Source organism: Schistocerca americana, chromosome 4 (assembly GCF_021461395.2).
Source record: "Schistocerca americana isolate TAMUIC-IGC-003095 chromosome 4, iqSchAmer2.1, whole genome shotgun sequence".
In the NCBI taxonomy this organism is placed as follows: Eukaryota; Metazoa; Arthropoda; class Insecta; order Orthoptera; family Acrididae; genus Schistocerca; species Schistocerca americana.
In genome coordinates this window covers 797670392-797698017 of record NC_060122.1, presented here as the reverse complement: position 1 = coordinate 797698017, position 27626 = coordinate 797670392, and the positions used below count along the sequence as shown (strand labels likewise).

Here is a 27626-nt window from a genome sequence, read left to right as displayed (position 1 = left end):
TATTAAGGGGTTGGTTGGTTGATTTGGGGGAGGGAACCAGTTATGTCATTGGTCCCATTATGTCCTTTCAAAGGAACCATCCTGTCATATGTCTGAAGCAATTTAGGGAAATCATGGAAAAACTAAATCAGAATGGCCAGACATGAGTACGAACCATCATCCTCCCGAGTTAAGAGTCCCATGCGCTAACCACCGCGTGTGCTGTGTCAAAACTCACAGGTTATGTTTGCCCTTACTAGTGCTGAGCATCCTACACGATAACTTAATAACACCACCTGGTGCTTACTGTAAATATATGTGTACAATATATTAAGAAATATATATATAGTAGATGAGCCGCGAATGTCGACAGAAAAAAAAAAAAAGGTGGCGAGTGCGGGCGACTTCAGCGATGCAACAACTTGCCTTCACTCGGCCCAGAGATCCCGCCTGAGCGACGCGCAGTAGCTAGCCGCTGTCTTGGAGAACCGACAATAGCAACGAATAATTAATTAACTGTCAAAAGTTGGCGTGGCACTGCATGTTTGTTCATTTTAAATGGTCCTATGGTATGACATAAAGATTGAGTTAGTTCCCATGTAAACCTCTCACCGACTAAGTGGATATATCGGTGTGCATCTGGGTCTGATAGAGTGACCCACTGCGTGGTGTAGTGAGGCACCGCAGCTGGCAGTTAAGGCTTGGGTGAAGGAAAGGAGTTTTGATTGGTAGTACCAGTATTTTAATTTGGGTACAGTCCACAGAGGCAGAGTGGCTATTTAGTCTTTTAGGCCCCTGCTCATATACGTGGCTGTGACGGTCGTTTCCTCCCAATGCTGAGTAACAGAATATACAGAGATTCTGTTGGATTTTCTGAATAGTCGCTGGTGATACACCGGTTTTGGCGAATTTAAGTGCACAAGCTATCAATTGTCGTCGTCTTGTGGGCAGTTTTGGTCAAAGTTTGCTGTGGTAAATCCAGCATGATCCTGGTTAGAGAGAGAAGTACATAGTAGGTGCTGAGTTTTTGGGCACTGGTGGAACCAATATCCTGTCCGTGATGTACGATTAGTGGTCTCAGCTTGCCCACAGGTAACTGGGTTGTTAGCCATTTTGTTGAAATGGTTTGGTAGTGGTTGGGGTGTGTGTGTGTGTGTGTGTGTGTGTGTGTGTGTGTGTGTGTGTGTGTGTGTGTGTGTGTCCCAAGAAGGGAAAGCCTCAAACACATGTTCGTAGTCGTTGGTTAAATACCACTATCTTACAGCGGACCGAGACTTGGCTGGAATAAATATGAACTGTTTCACTATACTGTGATAGAGTACACCAGCAGTTGAGTGGATAAGGGACAAGAAAATGAAGGAACCATTTTACAAGCAGCACACAGCTAAACAAAAACTTGATTAGCCAAAGTGACGAGTGTCCGAATTCAAATAGGGCACTTAGCGGGTCGTGTATTGTCAACGCCTGAAGAGGTTCAGAATTTTTTTAAATTGTCACTTAAGGTTAGACTTCAAGTGGCAGTGGCACTTAGGGTTTTTGTTTAATTTTTTTTATTACTGAATTTCCGTGTTGTGGGGTGTAGTCTTTGATGGCACTTGCTCACTTACATGAAGGAAATTGTATCTAAATACCTAGAGAAAATAAATTAAAGTTTTCTTGGGTTAACTTAAACCTTACGTGTATTTAATTAGTATCTGGTGTGTGTGTGTGTGTGTGTGTGTGTGTGTGTGTGTGTGTGTGTATTTTACGAGGAAAGAAAAGGGTGAATTCCAGAGATCTTAATACCGCGTTGCAGGATAAGAGTATACGCTGGTATTTGTAAGTTTGCCTAATCAAAAGTCCATTAATTGACTGGAACCATGATTAACCTACAGAGGGTAGATATTCTAAAAAGTTAAAACAATTTAATTGATGAAAAGAGTGTGTAAGTAAATGCAAGAAGACATGAAGTTGTCGTAATTTATTACGGAAAGGTCAACGATTACACTAAGGACAAAGATTAGTAAATCTGTGAAGTACGTGACGTATTATTTACATAGCAATGCTGGGCTAATTGGAAAGAGATTTAGTGGTAGCATAAACTATTTCAATTCTTATCAATATTGGTGGAAGCGTCTTAATACTCACTGGTCATAACACGACGGTATATGGAATAGGAATTTTGTAAGTAATTAAAAAGTTACGAGTCTTTTCCAGAGATAATCTACTGTGTTGTGAGAATTTCGTTGTGTGGGAGAACAATTGCAAGCTAGTTGGGGCATTTATCTCGACATAATATATACAGGTACTGTATTTAAAGGGATTTGATGCTTGGATTTGACCAGTAGCTTAGATAATGGGAGTTGTTATCTAGATCGACCTATCTCGTAACTACTGCTTTACATTGGTGATAATTGTCATTATAATGTTTGGATGTGTCTATTCGTAGTGTAATCGTGTCATTGTTCGATCTCGATGTTGTGTAAAGTAAGGGTGCAGTCTTTCATTATTCGATATTCGAGCCGGCTGCATAGTCATTGGTTGAGGTTGCCACAGTAGTAATTATACTACGGGTGATCTGTCTTCAATTTGTTCCTTGAGAGTGCGATTACGGTACAAGCTCGACTTCAGGTAGTCGTCAGGCACTCTACTATGGCTGGAATATTCTAAAAATCAGATAGCAATCTGCAGTCACAACATCAAGTGTAAAATTAAAAACTGTACCTAATTAAAGCTGTAGTGGTCAACTGGTTCACCCAAGTATTTTGCACGGGAGGAAACCATACATTAACGGCATAGTGATGTTGGTACAGTACGATTCATTGCCGTTGTTCAGTCCGAACCAATGCGAATCAGTTGTGTCATTTGTTAATTTATTTGATATAAATCTCTTAATTGCTGTTGATATCATTTCTTTGAATTCAAGCCAGAACTGGTCAACACTTATACACTGTCAATTTGGAAGGAGTGGAGGATGTCTCTCAGGAAGGTGTCAAGTGAATTTTGATCTGCTTTTTTTGAATATGTATATTTTTCGTTATTTTTTGAGAATTTAAAAGTTACAGCATACAGTCTCACTAAGACAACCCTGTGTTCACCAATCTCTCTATCCATTTTGATGCTCGTGATTAGCTCAGGATTATTTGTTGATAAGACGTCAAGTGTGTTTTCATCGCCATGAATTTAATATTTGAGTGGGCTCATGAACTAACTGGTCAAAATAATTTTCAGAAAATGATGATGGAATCTTTGTGGCAGACAATGCGCCATGTATTTGGCCCACAATTGTTTGCAATTGGTTCTAAGAACATTCTGGACAGTTCGAGCGAATGATTTGGCTATCCATCAAACATTTATGAGGCATAATTGAAAGGTCAGTTCATGCACAAAATCCTGCACTGACGACACTTTTGCAATTATGTTTTGCATACACGAGTTACAGATATGAAAGTAAAATTGCAGTTTAGTGTAGTGTTCTGTGTGTTCAATTGTGAATGGGACAACTCGGCTCATGTTCACTGTTTAGTCCATCAACTCACCTCTAAGCCTCGTTTAAAGCTCAGACCATGCAAGCATTATCATCTTGGGGCAAAACAGGTTGTCACCATTGGAAATTGCCCATGGAAATGGTGTATACCACACTGATGTCATGTGAACATTCAACCACTTTTATGACATACAAAATATTAAAGATCTGCACTCTAGTGGTCGTCTGCAGTAAACCACTACCTATAAATTATGGCTTGTATGTACCACAAGCCAAAGGCAAAATAGTGTATGCTGTTTCTTGGAGACAACAGAACTGTGTCGACCAAGACAGTACTGTTTAGAAAGAAAGCACACAAGGAAACATGTACAAGGGAACCCTGATCACTGACTATTGAAGGATTTATCAAGTGCTGATCTTTTCAGAAGAGAGTGGGGGCAGCCAGGCACCAACGCGTCTTTGGCATGCAGCTCCACAGGTTCAGAACAGAGGTGGGTCAGCTATGTTCTGGAATGACAGAGGCCTCTCAGTATTATTGAGAGTGAGTTGCAGGCTGAGCAGTATTGAGGCAGATTCCTCCAACCAACAGTAAACATTGCAGTGATGCGTTCATACTTTGGGACGATAACACTTTAGCACACTGCATCCATCTTATGAAAACCATCCTAAGAAGGCAGGAATGAACTGAAGCAATATTGCACATTATCTATTGACATGAACTCAATTGAACACACTTGGGATCAGTTGAAACCTTTAGTGTCACTGGAGGAACTGTACTTGGACACTGGATGTCCTCAGGAAGGCCACTGTCTAACAATGGGACAGACTTAGGTAATCTCATCTTCCGCCCTTTGTACACCGCATGCCGAATCGTATCCAAGCGAGGTGAAATGACTCTGTATTGAATACTACACAGCACCAATTTCAGTCCGACGTCCAAATATGAGCCATTTCAAACAAACTATTTTGATATAATAGAGGGAAACTTCCACGTGGGAAAAATATCTTTTTTCCCCCTAAGGTAAATCTTTCCGCTCTCGGGATTGGAATGACTCCTTACCCTCTCCCTTAAAACCCACATCCTTTCGTCTTTCCCTCTCCTTCCCTCTTTCCTGATGAAGCAACCGTTGGTTGCGAAAGCTTGAATTTTGTGTGTATGTTTGTGTTTGTTTGTGTGTCTATCGACCTGCCAGCACTTTCGTTTGGTAAGTCACATCATCTTTGTTTTTAAACTGTCTATTTTAGATAGATTTTGTGTGGCTTATTCTTTCATACCCTGTTTCCTCTGACAAAGCCCATATGCATTCAAAAATATGGAGGAGCTGCAAAACTTTTTTGGGGCAGTTTTTAATGACAATCATTTTTACAAAGGCACATAATCCTCTTCGTTTCATTCTGGTACCTCGAATAATAAAGATGTTAACTGGTTCTTTCACAATTTTTTGTAGAACAACTTCATAATTAAAAATAAAAAGCACATACTGTGCAAGTTCTACAGCATTAATACATTTTTGTTAACTGATTTTAAGCTTTTCACAAAAAATTACATTGCCACAAAATCAGATAAATTAAGCACTACCGAGCTTCTAAATAAGTGGGAATATTTGAAAAAAGTCAATTATTATCTGACTCCCACATGTTTCCAAGTCCTTCTTCAAGATGCTACTTAGTTAGTGAAAGATGTGTAACCTTGAACCAAGTGTCTCCTAAAGTGTATGGACTTCCAAACCTACATAAGCACTATGTACCCATCCATCCAGTTATATCCTCATTCACAGCTCGCAAATAAATTGGACAGCAGTTAAAGAAAAAATTCAAATTGAAAACACTGTATTTCTAACTTGGTGGACCTCATAAATAAAATACAAGGTCTACTCATCTAACACAGTGTTAAATTAGTAGGGGAATGTGCTGATATTCTGACAGGATTGATGTGCAGATCTTATGTCAGCCCTGTCTATGTGGATGACTTGACAGTGTCCACTCAGACTATTTCCAGTTCCAAGGGCCTCTGTGTAAACAGTTAGATGGCATAACTATAGGGTCTGACAACACTTAGTAACACACAAACAAGCAGCTTTACACTCAAGGGTGCACATTTTATTATCTGCTCCCATGTCCAAAGAATATTTCGAAGGGTGTGCAGCTATCTGTAATTGTTTGCTGATGATGCCATGGAGTATGGTAAGGTGTCAAAACTGAGTGACTGGATGAACATACATGATGACTTAGACAAAATTTCCAGTTGGTGTAATGAATGGCAGCTATCCCTAAATGTGGAAAAATGTAAGTTAATATGGATGAGTAAGATCAAGACTGTAATGTTCGAACACAGTATTACTAGTGTCCTGCTTGACACAGTCACGTCATTTAAATATCTGGGTGTAATGTTGCAAAGCAATATGAGGTGGAACAAGTATGTGAGAACTGTGGTAGGGAAAGCTAATGGTTGACTTTGTTTTATTGTGAGAATTTTAGGATAGAGTGGTTCACCTGCAAAGGAGATTGCATATAGGATGCTGGTGACCTATTCTGGAGCACTGCTCGAATGTTTGGGATCCGTACAAGGTCGGACTGAAAGAAGACATCGAAGCAATTCAGAGGTAGGCTGCTAGAATTGTTACCAGTACGTTCGAACAGTGTTTAAGTGTTTAGGAGATGGTTTGGGAACTCAAATGGGAATCCCTGGAGGGAAAGCCACATTCTTTTTGAGAAACACTACTGACAAAATTTAGAAAACCAGTATGTGAAGCTGACTGCTAAATGATTTTACTGCTACCAACATACATTGTGCATGAGAACTACAAAGATAAGGTACGAGAAATTGTGCCTCATATGGAGACATACAGATAGTAATTTTCCCCTCACTATTTGTGAGTGGGACAGGAAAGGGAATGACAAATAGTGCTACAGGGTACCCTCCACCGTGCACTGACAGTAGCTTGCAGAGTACTGATGTAGATGCAGAAGCAGAGATGGCCACAACAATATTTATTGTCTCGACGAATCGTTATAATAGTGTCCTCACTTACCACATATTGCATAGAAATCAAAAATTGAAAATTATACCTCTTAATTATGTTCTCTGTTCTTCCTTCACACATCAGCAGTACATGGTGTACAATCTGATACCTATGACAGATACCAAAGATTGTAACCAGAACACTGAAATCCTGCCACTATAACATTTCACACTATTCAAGGAACACGACAGCCCACAGTATTTTCAACAGTAAAGATAGAACAACTACTAGCCAACAGTGGGATATACAAACTTATTTTTCCTGATTGCAGTAAGTTTTATATTGTTCAATCAGGCAGAGACATAACAACTAGGTCGGCTGAACACGAACCCAACTGGAGCTTGCAGGATTATGACTCTACATTTGCTGAGCATGTACTAGATGAGGGCCACAGTTACAAGCCACAGTCCATGTCTTCCACTTAGCAAATAAAGACCAAAACCTTAATCTGTTGGAGGCCCCTGGAAATCAACAAAAATGTGATCCACAGTTCCAATTTTAATATTATATTAGTTTTCCAATACTTCCCTCACTGTTCTATTCTATTCCTCCAAGTTTCCTCTATTTATTTTATTTTATTGTGATTGTCTATGTACACTGTATATTTTGTTGTTATAATTGTCATTTCCATCTTTTACTCTGTTTCCGTATCATCTTCCACACACAATACCTCTTCAAGCTATTTTTCGGTACTCTTGTTATGTACTAATGTTATTTATTGGGATTGTAAATGAAATTTAAATAGTTGTATAGGCAGTTTATCTGAGTTCAATGTAAATGTTGTTCTGGTTTGTTCCTTTTATATTTATTTACTTTTTAACATTTTAACTGCATCATCACTTGACTGTCAGAGATGACATTTTGTGTGTTCATACATCACTCTGTGTGTAACAACTTTTCAAAGATGTTCCTGAGCATTGCACCTCCTTTCACAATGATAGTCAGTTTAAGTCTAAACATGGCCTTGTAATCTAAAAACTGGTACACAAAAATAAATTATTATAACAGAACATGATCAATATTGTGCTTTTACATTTACTATTATAATATTAATGTATACTTTGGAAAATCCAGGGTGGAATGTAACAATACCAGAGAAGGAAAGTTGCTACTCACCATAATAGCAGAGATGCTGAGTCGCGACAGGAACAAAAAAAAATTATACGCACAACTTAGCTTTCGGCCATTAAGGCCTTTGTCAGCAGTACACACACACACACACACACACACACACACACACACACACACACACACACACACACACACACAGAAACCCAACTTGCATACACATCTGCAGTCTCAGGTAACTGAAACCACACTCTTTTGTTGTGCCTATCACAACTCAGCATCTCTGCTATATGGTGAGTAGCAACTTTTCTTCTCTGGTATTGTTAATGTATACTTTGTGTTTTTAAAAGCATGATATGCTTGTTCAGTAAAGCAGAAAAACCTGCATTAAGGCACTTATGTGCAAATTTTCAATTAAAAAAAATTTGCATTACCTATTTCAGTTTCATACAATTAACTTATACCACAAGTATTTTCATTTCACTGTATTGACATTAAGATAAACACTGAGTTTAAACTTACTGAGGGTTCATAAAAAGAACAAGATAACATTTTACTGACATGGGTAACAAGAACCACTTCCGCAGGCAGCATAAACATTCACCCGTGTAGCTCTCTGAACCATAATACTTAACAGTGCCACATTTTTACCAACAAATTCTGAAGATCACTACCAGCTGAAGAGGGAAAATTAATTCTCTAACCTAATAATAAAAAAATTTACAATACTTATATGACAGTAACTTACCTCGTGCCATGAAGAAATGATTAGGATATAGTAACTTGAAACCAAATAATGTAAATATACATTCAACTGAGAATGAACCTCTGTCAACAAAGTCCCCATTAAACAGCTGGTTTTTCATTAAGGAAAAAGGTCATAACATATGATTGGAAACACCTAGGTGGAATACAAAATAGAAAATATGGCAGGAATAAGAATAAATCATCGTCTTATAGTTAATTAATGTATTGAGCGGAAGATTGGCAGATACAGATAAACTCTGAACTAAGCTTTTAGCCCCCCCTTCCTCTCTCTCTCTCTCTCTCTCTCTCTCTCTCTCTCTCTCTCTCTCCCCCCCCCCCCCCCCCCTCCCCGCGAGTGGGGCAGGTTGAGGGGAACGAACTGAAGCAGCATACGAGTAGCTAGTAGCTAGTAGCTACTGAGGCCTGTAGTTTTGTTTGATGAAGGAAAGTGTTGTAGACTGTTCCCTTCTATGTAATTCTGAGGAATAGGTACTGCAACGCAGCAAGTTATTATGAGAAGATATTCGTTGCTTCGTTGCAGTAAGGCATGCAGCCGTTTGGTACGGTGGCTGGAGAGGGCCTAGGGTTTTTTTTTTTTTTGTTTGAGAACATACCATAACAGTCAGTCAATATGAAGATTCACACCCTCTACGAATCCAAACAATTTATATTAGTTACTACCCAATTTTGTTCAACTTTGGCACACAGTCTTTTGTTATTAATGGAATGACACTGTCAAAATTTCAGATTTTTATTTATTATAGTGCTGGAGATAAACAAAATTACCTAAAAGTCGTAAAACAAATGCTTGTTTTTTAAAACCAAGTTAGGAACAAATACAGACTGACTTGCATCATCATTTGAAGCCATTACAAATTTATCATTGCATAAAATCAATTAAAATTTTCTTTTCAAACCTGTAATCACTGTGCATTACATAACACAAAAATAGGTCAAAATTATTATTTGATTATATTTTGTTGTGTGAGTGCGTGAGAATGATTGAGAGTGTGTATCTGGGACATACATTGATACTTATTTTTCATAAAACCTTGTACAAATAGACCATGGGAAAGTTATGGTGCAACTGTGATTCACATGACGTATGCTGGTGTGAGCTTGCTTTTGTATAAAAGCAGCTAGAATGAAAGTTAGAGGTGGAATAAGTTTATTTATCAATTTGGAGAATAATTCGTTGTTGTTGTTCTTGTGGTCTTCAGTCCAGAGACTGGTTTGATGCAGCTCTCCATGCTAATCTATCCTGTGCAAACTCCTTCATCTCCCAGTACCTACTGCAACCTACATCCTTCTGAATCTGTTTAGTGTATTCATCTCTTGGTCTCCCTCTACGATTTTTACCCTCCGCGCTGCCCTCCAATACTAAATTGGTGAGCCCTTGATGCCTGAGAACATGCCCTACCAACCGATCCCTTCTTCTAGTCAACTTGTGCCACAAATTTCTCTTCTCTCCAATTCTACTCAATACCTCCTCATTAGTTATGTGATCTACCCATCTAATCTTCAGCATTCTTCTGTAGCACCACATTTCAAAAGCTTCTAGTCTCCTCTTGTCTAAACTATTTATCGTCCATGTTTCACTTCCATACATGGCTAGACTCCATACAAATACTATCAGAAACGGCTTCCTGACACTTAAATCTATACTCGATGTTAACAAATTTCTCTTCTTCAGAAAAGCTTTCCTTGCTATTGCCAGTCTACATTTTATATCCTCTACTTCGACCATCATCAGTTATTTTGCTCCCCAAATAGCAAAACTCATTTACTACTTTAAGTGTCTCATTTCCTTATCTAATTCCCTCAGCATCACCCGACTTAATTCGACTACATTCCATTATCCTCATTTTGCTTTTGTTGATGTTCATCTTATATCCTCCTTTCAAGACCATGTCCATTCCATTCAGCTGCTCTTCCAGGCCCTTTGCTGTCTGACAGAATTACAATGTCATTGGCGAACTTCAAAGTTTTTATTTCTTCTCCATGGATTTTAATACCTACTCCGAATTTTTCTTTTGTTTCCTTTACTGCTTGCTCAATATACAGATTGAATAACATCGGGGAGAGGCTGCTATCTGGTTTCTGTACAAATTGTAAATAGCCTTTGGCTCCCTGTATTTTACCCCTGCCACATTCAGAATTTGAAAGAGTATTCCAGTCAACATTGTCAAAAGCTTTCTTTAAGTCTACAAATGCTAGAAACGTAGATTTGCCTTTCCTTAATCTATTTTCTAAGATAAGTCATAGGGTCAGTATTGTCTCACGTGTTCCAACATTTCTACGGAATCCAAACTGATCTTCCCCGAGGCTGGCTTCTACCAGTTTTTCCATTTGTCTGTAAGGAATTCATGTTACTATTTTGCAGCAGTGGCTTATTAAACTAATAGTTAGGTAATTTTCACATCTGTCAACACCTGCTTTCTTTTGGATTGGAATTATTACATTCTTCTTGAAGTCTGAGGGTATTTCGCCTGTCTCATACATCTTGCTCACCAGATGGTAGAGATTTGTCAGGACTGGCTTTCCCAAAGCTGTCAGTAGTTCTAATGAAATGTTGTCTACTCCCGGGGCCTTGTTTCGACTCAGGTCTTTCACACGCAGTATTATACCTCCCATTTCATCTTCATCCTCTTCCATTTCCATACTATTGTCCTCAAGTACATCACCCTTGTATAGACCCTCTATATACTCCTTCCACCTTTCTGCTTTGCCTTCTTTGCTTAGAACTGGGTTTCTATCTGAGCCCTTGATGTTCAGGCAAGTGGTTCTCTTTTCTCCAAAGGTCTCTCTAATTTTCCTGTAGGCAGTATCTATCTAATCCCAAGTGAGATAATCCTCTACATCCTTACATTCGTCCTCTAGCCATCCCTGCTTAGCTATTTTGCACTTCCTGTCGATCTCATTTTTGAGATGTTTGTATTCTTTTTTGCCTGATTCATTTACTGCATTTTTATATTTACTCCTTGAATAATTCAAACTTTGATTAAACAATATCCTAGAAATTGAAGTCTTAGTGACATTAATTACTATCAGATTACTGACTGGATAAGGCAAGTATTGCCGTGAGAATGATCTGGAAGGAACATTCTGAATGGTCGTTTAGATCAACAGGCAATCAGAATTAAGCTGATCCCGTGTGAATATAGCGGAGTGGGCAGTGAGTAGAATAGTTTGAGAGAGTCGCTTGCTAATCGGCCTACAGATAACACCATGTTAGATAGCTCTGCAAAATGAAGGAATAGTGAGTTAATTGCAGTTCGAATACCTCGGGACTGAAGTGACTGGAGTTACGAACATTGTAATGAAAGTTTGGTGTTTATAAATTAAATAGTTTGACAGTTATGAGCGTGTGAACTTCCTGGTCGTAGTAACCGTTCAGCGTGGCATGTTTCGTGATCTGTAGGAAATAGTTTGGTGAGCACTTCTTTCGAAGAAGACCACCGAAATGACCAAATGTTTAACTCGCGAATAGTTGTGGGTCGGTATCTGGTAGAATGTGAAAATTAGTCAGGTCAGACTTGCAAAAATTCCTGCTGCTTTTCGAGTGAAACTATGTTGTACAGACAGTGAACTTTGAACGATAGAGCATTACCATATTAAATGCAGACCTGATAGCCATTTCATGTGTTTCCACATGAATAAAGCAGATTCAAACTAATTTTAAATGCTTTCTGCAAGTGGACTGTATCCTCCGAACGATCGATTTAAAAAAAAAAAAATGAACTTTCAGGAATGACTCAACTCTAGTTACGCAGCCTCTGTGTGGTAGGTATTAGGTAGTGGTTTCATCAATGCTGCTTTACACTGCCTAGCACGTATCTGCTACTACAGAGTGAAGGGACATGGGAAAGAAGGATATCGAGGTAGGTGGACTTTCGATAAGTGAAAGAATTCAGACAACTGACTCCGCCCCACCGCAGTACTTAGCACAGTGCTCTCCACTTCATCAACTGGTTGTGCCACATTATTTTGGCTCCTCTAATGTTGCACTACGGTACTGACTACAGGCATTGTACATCCAAGCAAACAGAAAAATTATTATGTACCTTTATGTTTTTTATATGATATGCAACTTGGCAGCTCAGTGATAAGGGGCCGAACTATTAATCTGAAGGTCTTGTGTTATAATCCCAATCCACACTAGGATTTATACCTGTCACCTTTCACTTCTGGCAATGTTTATTGATGTAAAAATGAGGTGTGGCACCATGATTTTATGTCCATGTTAAACTGTATGTCACCATAGAAATGGGTGGACAAGTCAGTTCAATAGATCAGAGGAATTCAATGGCGTAACGCCTCCGACAGGACCAAGGCTGGAAAAGCATTGTGGTGTTCAAACCAGTATGTGGTTTGATGACAGCTTTACCTTACTTAAATTAAGACTCTATGACTTATCTTGTACTGGGTAAAAAGGGATATGCTCAATGACAATTAAGGGCAGGGCTAGCCACAGCATACCACACTTCAGGTGTGCAGGACAAGGCCTGCCCTACCTCAACTTTGCTTGGTCCTACTCTGAAGTACACGGAACAGTGCGACATTTCAATGAGTATTGCAGTGTGGCATTTTTCAGTCAGCATAGCTCTCCAGTTCAGATGGCAGATTGCACAGAAAGAGGCAGTATGGTGGTCTATTGTCCAAACCTTTAAAAATGAATGGGAGAATGGAGGTATGAGAATTCTCAATATATATTGTGCACTTGTGTAAGCAATGAGTACTGCAAATCTGCTAAAAAATGACATTAAAATACCACGCAGAAAGAATTTATGGATTTAGTTGACAATGAAAGGGCAAAATTACAACAGTCGACAGACAAGATTCATTACTCAGTACATCAAGAAGTACTTGGTGATAAAGTTGCATGTATGGAACACACGAAGAAATTGGTGGTACAAAAAGTAAAATTTCTGATGTCACATGCATTATTCCAGTCAGTTGAAACAATAGAATTGAACAAACAGTTTGGAGAGTTTATATATAACTGCAAAGTATGAGCGTTAAGTAAAGGGGCATACCTGGAATTATTTTACAATCTGAAACCCACTATTGTTGAATTTATGAAGGAAAATGAGTGCAGGAATGAAAATTAGAACATCCGGAGTAGATCGCACTTTAAGTGAACTTGACTGGTCACAATAAGACACTGCAAAGTGAGAAACATCATCTTCCGGATTTGATAGAGATGCATTTCAAAAGAAAATTGCATTGTAGAATGGACATATTCTGATAAATACAGTCCAGTTCCCTAAGCTCACTAGCATTACAAAAAACCTGTGGTCTAAAGAATTCCTTGACACAATTACAAGGATAGTTTTCTAAACATTTTAAGAACAATGCCAATATTACATCTGTTTTGGACTTGTTTTTGAGACAGTTTGACGTTCCAGTTGAAAGTGCCCCAGTGCATGTGCAGATGTAACTGATTGACCTGCTATGTAATTCCCTTTTTAAAGACAAAACCTTTCATGTTAAATTGTCCAGAATGTCTACATTGCTTTCCTCAAGCAGACTTTCCACTTCTCCATGATCAGGTTGCAGACATGCTACAATATTTTGACCAACATGTGCATGATTTTTTTTTTTTTCTATTACAAAACTAAACAGGTCATGATTATGTGGTAATCTGGGTGCAAAAATCTTTGAAACTGTCTGCATCAGCCTGTATGCCAATAATCTGTACCGGATAAAAAAATGTACTGAGTCTTCAATGCTCCATGCAATTAAGTAATATTCTAAATTTGTTTTGTTTTTGATCTACATTGTACAAAAATGTGAAATATAGAGCCTTGTTGTATGCAGTGGAACTGCATTGCCATTAAAATATGGCACATTCCCAGTTTCCCCTCTTCTTCCTCCTCACAATCAGAAAGCATGGTGTGGCTATGGTAGGGGGTGGGGGGGATGGGTCAGCCAGGCTGAGCACTGAGGCACTTGTTACAGGGCACAGCTTGCAAGCCAAATTCTTGCCCACTCCTGATTAAGGGATTAAGCTGGGTGGTTCGAAAATTAAAAGTGTATGTGGATATGATATGGGGGATCTACACAGATGAGCCCAAACATAATGACCATTGCCCACTGTGAGGTGGTGTGCTGCTGGCACAGGACATGGTAAGGGAAGTATATGTACGGAGCAGAGACGATTGGGGAATTGTTCTAGCGACAATAAGAGGTGTAAATGCCAAGGTGTGCTGCTGGCTGGTGATGAAAGGCACATGACATGGTAAGGGAAGTATATGTATGGAGCAGAGAAGATTGGGGAATTGTTCTAGCGACAATAAGAGGTGTAAATGCCAAAATACGCCAACTTAGAAGACTTCAACAAAAGCCAGATTATTGTGGTCCAGTGCCTGCAAGCGAGCATCTTGGAAACAGCAAAGCTGGTCAGCTGTTTGGTGCTGCTGTGATTAGTATCTAGGGAAAGTGGTTGAAGAATGCTGAAGCCACGAGTAGTTGACAAGAAGTTTGACATCCAAACCTCATTACAGAAAATATGGATTGGAGGCTTGCCCACACTCTACAGCAGGATAGGTGGCAATCCGTAGCAGAGTATAGTGCTGGCACAGGCACAAGTGTTTTGGAGCATTCCAGTCAGCGCCGTGTTGAACATGGTGTTCTTCAGCAAGGACCACTACGTATTCCAATGTTGATCCAACAATATCATCAATTATGATTACAGTGGGCACAGATCACTTGAGATTGGACTGTGGATCAATGGAATCATGTTGCCTGGTCAGATTGATCCCATTTATTGCTAAACCAAGTTGATGGTAGTGTCTAGATTGGCCATCATAAAAGCGAATGGCTGCTTGAAACAAAGACGCAAGCCGGTAGGAGCAGTATTATGTTTCGGGGAACATTCACGTGGGCTTAGATGGGACCATGACACCTGTGGACTACATGAACTTTGTAGTGGCCATCTGTAACCACTTGAGCTTGATGTATTCCTCAAAGTGATGGCACATTCCAGCAGGATAACTGTCATTGTCACAAGGACAGAATCGTGCTGCAATGGTTTGAGGAACATGATACTGAACTCGTGCTGATGTCTTGACCACCAAATTCAGCTTACCTGAACCTAATACAACCCAATGGGACGCTATTGGGCGCTAACTTTGCACCCACAAACCAACCGCTCGTAAATTATAGGAAGTTTGTGACCTGTACGTAGGTATCTGGTGCCACAAACCTTGATAGATTTCTATCAAGTACTTGACGAATCCATGGTATGTAGAATTGCTGCTGAACTGTGTTCCAGAAGTGTGACAATACACTTAAGTAGGTGGTCAAAATGTTTTGGCTCATCAGAGAATTTGTTGGCTTGGTTTGGGAGGATGGGGACTGTGGAAGACAAAGACTTTCAGCCTATTGTGTAAGAATTGCTCATCAATGTGACTGTGCTATCTATGAATGGTTAGCCTGTACATGGGAGACTTTGGTGTGGAATGGATAGCAGCTGTCAAGTGGACATCCTGTTTGTGGTTGGCAGCTTTTCTATGCACACGGTTTTTATTTGTGGCCACAGCTCTGCAGCGGATGTATTTTTGTATCTTCCGCATGACGCAGAGAAATGAGGATATAGTTGGTCAGGCATCGAAAGAATGAGGTGGCAAGTTTGCGGCTGGCAAGACATTGTTAGTACTCAATCACAGCAAAGCAAAGGTGATCAGGTGGCTTGTTTGGGTAGAGGTGGCAGTAATAATGACAAGTAGCCAAGGATTCAAATGCTAATGGGATAGTGATCACATGTGAGCAAGAAGTGGACGGTTTCAATGTAAGAGGGTGGGATCCAGGAGTTGGAGGCATTATCAAATAAGGCAGAAATTCATTCTGGGGTACAAAACAATTAGCAACAAAGTGGTGCCTAGGATAGTTAGGTTTATGGTTTTACAAAGCATACAGAATGGGCTGTTGGCTCGATAAAGAATATGGATTCTAAGTAGTAACTCTGGGATGGTCCTAAGGGTCGCAGTAGAATTTGCAGCTTATGGTGAACTTCTGGAGTGAGATCCTTCCAGGAATTCACTGTGATATGTCACAAGCACGATGGAAACCATTTTCAGAGAGAATGATCACATCAGATCTGTTTCATGATTGAAGACAGCTCCTCTTTCTTCATAAAGTAGTTTGTCTTGTTGAGAATGGACCTAGGAAAGGACGGCAAGACCAGACTGGAGGTGAAGAAGTGCTCTAGAGGTTATAGTTGGAAAAGGAAAGATAGGTTTAACATCCTGTCAACAATGAGGTCATAGGAGTTACAGCAGAAGTAAACTGGTCAACCTGCCATTTGTCTTAAGTGACACAGAAAACCAAACTTCTGGATGGGGACTTCAGCTGCTGTTGTCCTCAATGTAATTCCAATGTCTTATAAGACAGTGATATCTCACATGTCATGACTGCAAGGGTATGTGGATTGGGAGAGGCAAGGTTCAATGTTAGCTTCTGACTGGTTTTGGTCAAATGGGGTTGACAGGGAAACAAAAATTCATTTAAGATTGGGTGAAGGAGCTTAGATCAATCCAGTACAACTGAATTTGGGTGTGGAGCTAGAAAATACTGAAAAGATTATGTATTGTCCTGACATTGATTGAGTGGTGAGAGCACATGTTGTGTCTCACGTGGAGAGGAACAGGAAGTAATTGGAAAGGAGGTGGTAGAGGACAGTTAGTGGAGTGGAAGCAGAAAGGGAAAAATGTGGCTTCAACATACTCATTTGGGTGCAGGCAGGAGAACTCCTTTGTGGTACATGATGGAACTTGTGGGGCGGGGGCAAAAGAGCAGGGGTTGAAAAGAGGAAGAGAGAGACTGGAGAGAACAGTACGGCATTACATGAAATGAACTACACTGACACACTGGGAAGCTGTTGGGAGGCGTAGACAAGGTAGGGGTAGAGGTCTAAGTGGGATAGGGGCAAGCAGAGATTGAGGCCAGGGTTGCTGCAAGGATGATTCTAATGAACACAATACAAGGGAGATAGTAAAATGGTGGTTTGTAAAGTTCTTAGAATCACCACAAGAGGTCAGCACTAGTGCAACAAGTTGTTCACGTGATATTCATTGGACTGTTGCCTGTAAACATGTGCCACGTCAGTGCTCTTGGAAGAGAGCTGTGGCAATGACGTGGCTCTTCTGTTGTTCCCGTGAAGAGATTAGATTTGAGCAGTGATTAAGTACTTTGTAAAGAAAGGTATGAAAGCAAAGGGCATTCATACCAATTTCCAGAATACACTGGGGGACTCTGCTCCTCCATAATCAACTGTTGCCAAGCAGACAAATGAATTTAAATCTGGCCGGGAGAGCTTTGATGATGATCCACACTGCGGTCAGCCAAGATGTGCAACTACTCCAGAAATCATTGCAAAAGTGCACAAAATGGTCATGGAAGATCGCCAATTGAAAGAGCACGAAATTGTTCACGCTTGCCAGATGTCTTCTGAAAGGGTATATCACATTTTAACAGGCGAATTAGAAATGAAAAAGTTACCTGCAAGGTGGGTGCTGCGACTCTTGACACGCGCCCCGACACACGCCGTCGCCACGGCAAAATGACATGAACTAAGGTATGAATCGTTGCCACACCCACCTTATTCACCTGATATCGCTCCGTCAGACTTCTACCTCTTCCCAAAACTGAAAATTTTTTGCAGGCCTGGAGGAAACTCTTTTTCGAGATGGGATCAAGGCACTGGAACATCGTTGGACCAAGTGCATTAATCTACAAGGAGACTACATTGAACAATAAAAAAGAGTTTCAGTGATGTAAGAATTTTTTTTCTATTCCGTTTCAAGGACTTTTCAAACCACTTTCATAATGAAGAACACGAATTGTATGGCATGGGTTGTGAAGATGGCACTGAGAGACCGGCATGTCAACAATTCAATTTTTTGTATGTTCCAGCCGTTGAGCAGTTATCGATGCAGATGATGGGTGGGTACTATGTCTATTATGCCTAGTAAAGCACTATAGGTTCAAACCAACTTCTGATTCGCAAAACGTTTTAACTTACAACTTCACAGGCAGGCATTTCCTCTACATCATTACAGCATTTGATTGTCTCCACCACCCAGTTGGTCATAATATAAAACCTAAACTAGTCTAATGTTTCCTTTCACCATCTTTGAACTACTCATCCATCCCATGAAGTTTTCCCTTTATTGACTACTTATTTTTCCTTCTTCCCTCTTTAAGTTTTGGAATTCATCTCACCGTATTTTCATGACTAATTCTGCACTAACTTCTTTTTTCTCTTCCCTTTCTCTGTTGATGTTAGTTTTTGTCTTATCTATGTTCCAATGTTTCATCCTTTATCTCAACCCATTCTAGTGAGCAAAAATCTATTTCTTTGTATTTATAAATTTTACTTTATCAGACTTCCCTCCAATTTTTATCTCACTTTCCTCCTATGTTTATAAATTGTTAATAAGAACTTGAGGTGAATACGAACCGTCCTTCATTGATATAGTTGAGTTTGGATAGGATTTGTGAACATGCATTCAATGGACCTTATTTCTACATAACCTGCCAGAATGTCACATCAAGCAATCAGCTGGGATCAACAGGAACAGAATGCATTGACCAGTGTGACTGCCAGAGGGTGTCATCACTACACCGCGGGATGGCCTCATGGAGACAGATCCTTTGCCGCGCCTGCCTCCTCTCGTCCTACCAATAGAACTCAACCTGCCCACATTGCAGCAGCTGAGACCTCCTACATCTGGTTATGGGCCTCAGGAGGTGGCCCACATACCCTTCTGATTGTTATCCGGGGAACGTTTCTGCCAGAGCAAAGGCCGGATGGCGGGGTGTGACTGGCCTGACGTGCCCCGCAGCCACAGCTTCCGATGTTGTGCTCCCTATACGACGACGGTCCGCCCCTATATTAGACGAGTGGGCAGAACACAACAAGATTTCTGAAGTTTGAATGAAGTAGGAAACATAGAAAATCTGAAAGGGAAATGCGAAGGATCTGCTAGACCTCCCAGAAGCATACCCTATCGTATCACATCAGAGGCACGACCACATGTTAAAGAAATCACATCACATACCAAATCTGCTACACAGTCTTTCATGTGAGCATGACGACTAGCCAGACCTCTACCTGAATGAATGGCCACTGCCAAACTACAGCCAAACACAAGGTTTATTATCCAGCGCTGCCAAGCATAACACACTGTAAAACTATAGCTCATTCACATGAAGTGCCACCTGGATGCTACACCCTAATACCAGCTTCTCTTAGTCAAGTAGATGAGAATAGACCTAAAAACACATCCTTTGGGAACTCAGCCCTGCCAGCCCCAAATCTGACCAGTTTCTGTCCCACACTCACTTCCACACTTACTTTTTCTCTGTTCAGTCTTCCTCTATCACAGCCCTCCCTTTCTCTCTCTGCTTTACTGTGTGCCACACACAGCTTCTATGTCTGCACCAATGTGAGCTCATTGGTCCTGCCCATTCCACTGCTGCCTGTCTCCCCCCCTCCCGCCAGCTGGCAGCCTACGCTTTGTTCTCAACTTTCTTGCTCCTCTCTCCAACTCCACTTTACACTGCATCTCACGCAGTGGGCTGTAGTGCCAAGAGGATGTAGCTGAACATTTTTGTTAGTTAGCATTGGAAAGGACACTGAAAACTCAATGATGTTTTCAATCTTGTTAATGTGCCTGCTGAACACTCAAAAAACCAACTATAATGTAAAGTGGTTAGCTTAATTCTTCCATTGTTTGCATTAAGAAACCAAGTAAAACAGCCGACTAAAACTTGTTTTGAGCTCTACTGTGCTTTACTAGGAATGGTTCTACTGGATGTAATATGCCCTCACTTTCATCTAAACTGTAAACTAACTTACCCAATCCATTATATGGATGCTTCCAACTTAATGTTATATATAAAACACTTTGAAACATTGTGGGCTTTTACAAACACACAAAGAATGTCAGAACTGAGGGTTGCATAATGTAATAGAAAAAGATTCTAGCAATAACTCAAGAGTGAACAGATTCTTCTGTTAATTGACTCTGTGATTTCTGTCTTCTTTGCTCAGCACAAGTATCATGTTGATTCGGAAATGTTATTCTAAAACATTAAAGCTTTAACCCAAGTAATGTGGGGTTATCGTTGGTGAGTACAGCTTAGTTGACTTTATGATTTAAGCATTTATGTCCAACTATCATTATATGGGTTAACGCCACGAACGTAAAGGATACATAAGGATTTTCTTCTGAAGGAATTCCGTTAAGTTCAAATATATTCATGAGATCATAGTACTGGCCATGTATATCTCCACACACTGTGAATTTCTTACCATCTGGAATGTTAATGTCTACGAGGGATGGTTGTTTCATAAAAAGTTGTTTCACATCTAGTAATATCTGCAACAAAAGATCCAATTATTAGCCATTATGACTTACATCATAAACAAGTATGATTACATCTATCTCTTTCAGTATTTTCTGTAACTAGATACGAGTTTCAAATACAAAATTAAGTATAAATTACACACTCCATTTTACCATTTTAGTTAAAATTTTCGTAACAAACGAAAACTGTCAACACAATCAAAACTAGTAGCAGAACCAAATGACAGCTCCTCTTTTTTTTAATGGTGAAGATAATTTATGATGCCTCACTGCGCTGTATCAACCTACTTCAGGGTTGTAAGGGACTATATTGTTTATTTTGATTAATTGTGCATCATGATCAGATAGTCCATTAACAATTGAGAATACCTTAATTGTTACAGCCTGAGCACTGTCTATTAAAATGTCATTAGTGCCCTACCATTTTGCTGCACAAAAGTTGGGAAATTTGGTACTGAAATTAGATTGAAACACTCAATGATTCCAGTTCACTTCTCCTGTCAGTATCTTAAGAAATCTACAACGAAATCTCCAAAAACTATGAACTGTTCTATCTTGTCTGACAGGCAGCTCTATAATGCAACTAGATTTCTTATAAATCGTTGGCTGTTTCCTAGAGGCGACCTGTAGATCATTAAAATTACCAGAGAAGTATTCTCCAGTAACAACTCACAAGCACATGGTTCTAGTCCTGGTTTACATGAAAATGATGCTCTTCACTGATCCCTGATATTCAACTTCTCTATCCTGATGCTATTTGGTGTTCAGAGACATACAGAATGTCTAACACATCATCAGAATTTTCCACATCTTTTAGGCATACAAGAAGCTCGTCTGGCCTGTTTTCTAACTCCCTAAATGCTCTGATGGAACAAATTAATTTTACTTTTCTGGAAACCATTACATATATTCCTATTCTGCTCTAATTTCTTTCAATAATGTGACTATAACCTGACTGATCTAAGAAAAATGTGCCCACCCGACTCCAGTAACCACAGGGCTGTTGTCTTGTGCACAGTGGCCCAATTCCATTTTGTACACTTTGCTTAGCTAATATTTCCTTCCACTCCTCTTCATGTGCAGACCACTACTTGTGTATCCCCAGCTCCCAACTGCAGCAACAGGCATAGCAAAGATAACTCGACTGCTTCAGTCAAAAGTAATCTACTCAATTCCTTGTTTATACAGCTAACAACCATGTTAACGCAGGGCTGGCCATTGTGCTGTAAAACCAGCACAATCTCAATATGAGTGTATGCTGTTGTTGCTCCTATTTGCTCTAGTTTACCTTACAACACTACAATACAGTGCCTTATAATTATCACTACATTTATTTTACAATCTTGATAATATTTTCCAAATATTATTTTATTATAACTTTACAGAAGTTCTCCTGGTTCGCAGGAGAGCTTCTGTAAAGTTTGGAAGGTAGGAGACGAGATACTGGCAGAAGTAAAGCTGTGAGTACCGGACGTGAGTCGTGCTTCGGTAGCTCAGATGGTAGAGCACTTGCCCGCGAAAGGCAAAGGTCCCGAGTTCGAGTCTCGGTCGGGCACACAGTTTTAATCTGCCAGGAAGTTTCATATCTGCGCACACTCCGCTGCAGAGTGAAAATCTCATTCTGGAAAGGTTTAAAAGAAGTTAAATGGACTTGACATTAATACTTAAAATTAGGCTAATTCATGAAACTGGAAGCAGTGACAATTAACTGAAGTTCACATATAATTTTGTGTATTAACTGCAGTCTATAACCATTTGAGAAAGAAATTTCATGTATATTAAAAATAACTGCAAAATACAGGCAAAGTGTAGTGAATCTCTTACATTTAAACAAAAGTGTTTATATTTTTCTTGTTCTGTAAGAGTATTATGTAACTTTGGCTCTCACAATTTCAGTATGCTTATAGCGATTGCTGTTATTTGTAAAATCTTACCGAGCTTAACTGTTACAAAAACTAGTATGAAATATTGATTAATCATAGGTATTAACTTCACAGCGCATTTAATATCATCACCTAAACACAAGTTAGTAACTGTTAGTAATATTTTCAACAGGACACAATTCATAATAAGTATGAATTGGCAACAATAAATTATCGTTCAATAAGGAAGGACAACATTCAGTGTTTTTAATCCATACTTGTACACTCCTTCAATAGCACAATGCACAGATGTGTGTCCCTCCCCATGCCCCTTCTTTGTACGCACTGCTTGGTAGCAATGCTCTGCATGCCGACACTGGACATTGCTGGGACAGCTTGGGAAGGGAGGAGAGTGAAGAGCAGATCATGGGGTATGCTTATCCAAACAGGCAGATACCTGAGGGCAGCTGATGTTATTGTATGTACAGCAGCTTGCTTACTCAGCATCACTGATTGTAACAAGTCTACTGATATGTGAATGCAACTGCATTTAACAGCTAGTTTACTAACAAGTTAGGAGAGGTTGAATGGCTTTACGACAGCTGTATTTCCTGTATTAGTAAACTTTACAATTTTTATGTAGCTCCCTTGAAATGTTTAAAGATACTTTTATATTTACAGTCACATGATCTAAAATAACTAAAAAAATTTAAATAGATAACTCAGGGTGCAAAAATTTCTAGTGCCAGGAAGCAGAAACTTCATGATGAAGTGAGATATAATAAAACTAGGGACTTTACTGAGTATGTTAGGTTTATAAACCTGTATTTTAAAAAGTTGTGAAGGCAGCCAAACAAGTGGCAACAAAAATGTAATGTTACAACATAAAAGTATGACAAAAGCAGTGTGGTCCATTGCCTAATCACAGTTAGGGATTAGAGATAGTAGTAATTAAAAATCTAGTATTAAAGTAGATGATAGCCTTACTGTACACCCAGCTCAAATACCAGAGTTCTTGAATGAATTATTCTAAATGTGGCAAAGTCAGATGTTGACGTAGCAGAGCCAATCTCTTTGTACTCCAAGAAGCTGAATATCTCACAGATTTTTAAAACTGTCTCAATAAATAATGTGGAAAATATTACATTGTTGTTGTTGTGGTCTTCAGTCCTGAGACTGGTTTGATGCAGCTCTCCATGCTATTCTATCCTGTGCAAGCTGCTTCATCTCCCAGTACCTACTGCAGCCTACATCCTTCTGAATCTGCTTAGTATATTCATCTCTTGGTCTCCCTCTACGATTTTTACCCTCCACACTGCCCTCCAATACTAAATTGGTGATCCCTCAATGTCTCAGAACATGCCCTACCAACTGATCCCTTCTTCTAGTCAACTTGTGCCACAAGCTCCTCTTCTCGCCAATTCTATTCAATACCTCCTCATTAGTTATGTGATCTACCCATCTAATCTTCAGCATTCTTCTGTAGCACCACATTTCGAAAGCTTCTATTCTCTTCTTGTCTAAACTATTTATCGTCCACGTTTCACTTCCATACATGGCTACACTCCATACAAATACTTTCAGAAACGACTTCCTGACATTTAAATCTATACTCGATGTTAACAAATTTTTCTTCTTCAGAAACGCTTTCCTTGCCATTGCCAGTTTACATTTTATATCCTCTCTACTTCGACCATCGTCAGTTATTTTGCTCCCCAAATAGCAAAACTCCTTTACTACTTTATGTGTCTCATTTCCTAATCTAATTCCCTCAGCATCACCCGACTTAATTAGACTACATTCCATTACCCTTGTTTTGCTTTTGTTGATGTTCATCTTATATCCTCCTTTCAAGACACTGTCCATTCTGTTCAACTGCTCTTCCAAGTCCTTTGCTGTCTCTGACAGAATTACAATGTCATCGGCGAACCTCAAGGTTTTTATTTCTTCTTCATGGATTTTAATACCTACTCCGAACTTTTCTTTTGTTTCCTTTATTGCTTGCTCAATATACAGATTGATTAACATCGGGGATAGGCTTCAACCCTGTCTCACTCCCTTCCCAACCACTGCTTCCCTTTCATGTCCCTCGACTCGTATAACTGCCATCTGGTTTCTGTACAAATTGTAAATAGTCTTTCGCTCCCTGTATTTTACCCCTGCCACCTTCAGAATTTGAAAGAGAATATTCCAATCAACATTGTCAAATATTATATTATCATTAAAAAATTAAAACTCTGCTGGATGGCATAGGATACCCACTAATGTGATTAAAAAAATATCAAATATTAGCACCTCCACAATCTAAAAAGAATCAACCAACCTTTTAAAAACATTGATGCTTTCCTGATGGGATTAAGTATGCTGAAGTCAGACCACTGTTTAAAAAAGGGTTGAGGGAAGACATGCGAAACTATTGCCCTATTTCTAACCTTCCAACCCTCTAGTTGTACATTATACTCAACTGCTTGATAATGATCAATGACAATCTTGCCACCATTTTTTGGTCACAGTTATTCTTCAACACCAACGCATTTTCTGTGAAGTACAGAACACTAGAATACACCCGACATTAATGTACCTGAGAGTGTGGGTGTGTTATAACTTATACTATACTCCAAATTGCTTGTCAGGCTATTTGCTGCTCACTACTCTTGCAAGTACGTGATCCTCTCCATCAAAATCTCTGCACAAGGGCCCTATATTCTCTGTCACCTGGCTAAGCTTGGCACTAGATTTCATAATGCTTGTCACCTGGCATTCAACACCTAGCTTTTCCTTTAGCATTTGGTCTATACCCCTCCTGTGACTGCTACCTAGCATCAAAACTCTCTTCTATTTGACTTTTCTACTGACCTAGCCTTAAATTTATTCCTTTGAGTGAACACTCTACTAGCTCAAAAACTAAATGAGGTTGTTCTCTGATTGGTTTTTGTCCCTTCAAGCCATCTAATTCAAAATACTCAGTTTTTAATTCTGCCTGAAGGACACAAATCTATCTTTCCTGTTCAATTATTGACAACATAATCTACAACTCCACCAGAGAGCTTCATCTGACACTTTACTAACTTCCTCACTACAATCACCCCAGGGAAACACCAACCCACTGCACCAATCCAACATGTTTCTCCTATCCTAACATAAGGCAACTTTCACACGTGCCACAGATGACACTGAATACACTTAAAGTAATAATATGTAGAAAAACTTATCTTTGGGTTAGTGTACAGCTAACATCTAGCTGTCAGCCGAACATAGAAGAACAAGAATGAAAAACACCACTCAGATCTTTGCTGAATGTTAAGTTTTAGGTAGCAGAAGACTTGAAATGAACAAAAAGTACAGAGCATGATTTTTCTACCAATTTTAAGCAGACACTATCCAGGAATTGTGAACAGCACTGTTATGTATCCAAAACACAAAAAATTCTGCAACTGCTGGTGTTTATGTCATAGCACTGAGTGCAGCCATCCACCACAACTGTCTACAGCCAACAATTGTAGGTATTTTGGTAGTTTTCCTTTTATCATACTTTAAATTAAATCTATGCCAGTTTTAGTACATTAGCAATTGAAAATCAGTTTTGCTTAGCATGTATGGCATGAATAAATGACCAATGACACTGCATCAGACTGAAATTAATGTTTTTCTGAGGCTTAGCATACCTTTTTAATTTAGTGATGCTTTGTACTGAGAGGACTTATTTAAAGTTACAGCACATGGCACTGAACATAACACTTTGAAGCTCAACCAATAAATAAAGCTTGTAAACTTTTGGAGTAAGTAGTAAAACATCATGGTTGATATTCCAACCTGAAGTTTCCATTGTTCGATTAAACATCAGAAAAAGATCATTTCACAAATTTACTCTAAAGACTATTCTGTAATCAAAATACTCTTATGTCTGACATAAATTTGCAAAAATTTTAAAGCAAAGTGACTACTAGCAATCTGTAAATAATACCACACGAAGCCTAGGTAATAATTTACATTTGGTTTCAATACTTCCAACTGGAAGCAAAGCACTATTTTAATTTAACCACTGAATTTTACTAGAGCCCTTATTATCAATGTAAAGTTCTTTGTCAACAGTATTTACTTGATTATAAAATTAACCATTGCACAGTAAGCTTCTGTTCACTTCAGACATAAATATACAAAATTTTAAGAAACTGCAAGGGACAGCACTTAAGGCAGTATCACAGTCAAGGCACTTTCTGCCATTGCTCTCTCTTCTAATCTGTTACGCCCCAATGGCACTGACTAAACAATTAATTACAGTAATTGTAGACTTGTCAATCTGGTTGTCAATGAACAAAATAAGGTAAAGTGCTGTGATGTTAAAGGACCTTAAGTGGTGACAATAATTATTCCTGTTGACAAATTTTTTTTCAGAAAGTAGAAGTTCATATCTCTGTTGCTTTTGGGCAATGAAAGAATTCATTGGCAACAAAGGAAAACTTCTAGCAAGACAAGGATTCGAACCCGGGTCTCCTAAGTTTTCTATGCCACCTTGGCACAGTGGTTAGATAACTGCATGAACTATCCACGCATGGCTCCCCAATACAATCCAAATTCTCACTTTCCACACACTGCAAAAGTAGCATCCTTTAGCCCTTTTCTTCTTTTTGCTTTCCACATCACACGAAGTGCCACACAAGGTCAGGCAAAGAGAGCTCTGCACAGAATGATCTTATTAGCCTTCATGGTGTGTATATACCTATAGGAGTGGTGTTTTCCTTCCAGACAATTTATTGACAAAGCATCCACATAGATCTTTTAGTTTCCTGTTCGATTTTTCACAATAGGTTGTATTATTTATGTTCTTATGACCACAATTTAACAAAACTTAAGTTTCCAGTTGTTGGATAAGCTACATAACAAACATTTAATATAAATGTTCTCATAACTTATAGAGAACAGAAATTAAAAGATATCTTTGGTAAATAGTAGTATTTATACTAAATTACCTTGTATGCATACTTCCTATGAAGCTTCCGTTGTTCTTTATACTGTTGCATAAGGTCTACCATGAACTGCAACGTAACCTTCCCATCTTCTAATTTGGGTCCATCATAATCATCTTCTATGGCTGTAGAGATATCAG

The 27626-nt window shown here is 39.2% G+C and overlaps 1 protein-coding gene across 1 annotated transcript in view; it reads right to left on the bottom strand.

The window, feature by feature from the left end:
* LOC124613059 (serine/threonine-protein phosphatase 5) overlaps nt 1-27626 on the bottom strand; it is a 103614-nt gene that overhangs the window by 58793 nt on the left and 17195 nt on the right. The window contains exons 4-6 of the mRNA XM_047141642.1: nt 27490-27611; nt 20505-20669; nt 8285-8390 (exon numbers count right to left, since the gene is read on the bottom strand). Of these exons, the coding sequence (XP_046997598.1) occupies nt 8285-8390; nt 20505-20669; nt 27490-27611 (393 nt within the window). The remainder of the gene's footprint in view (nt 1-8284; nt 8391-20504; nt 20670-27489; nt 27612-27626) is intronic.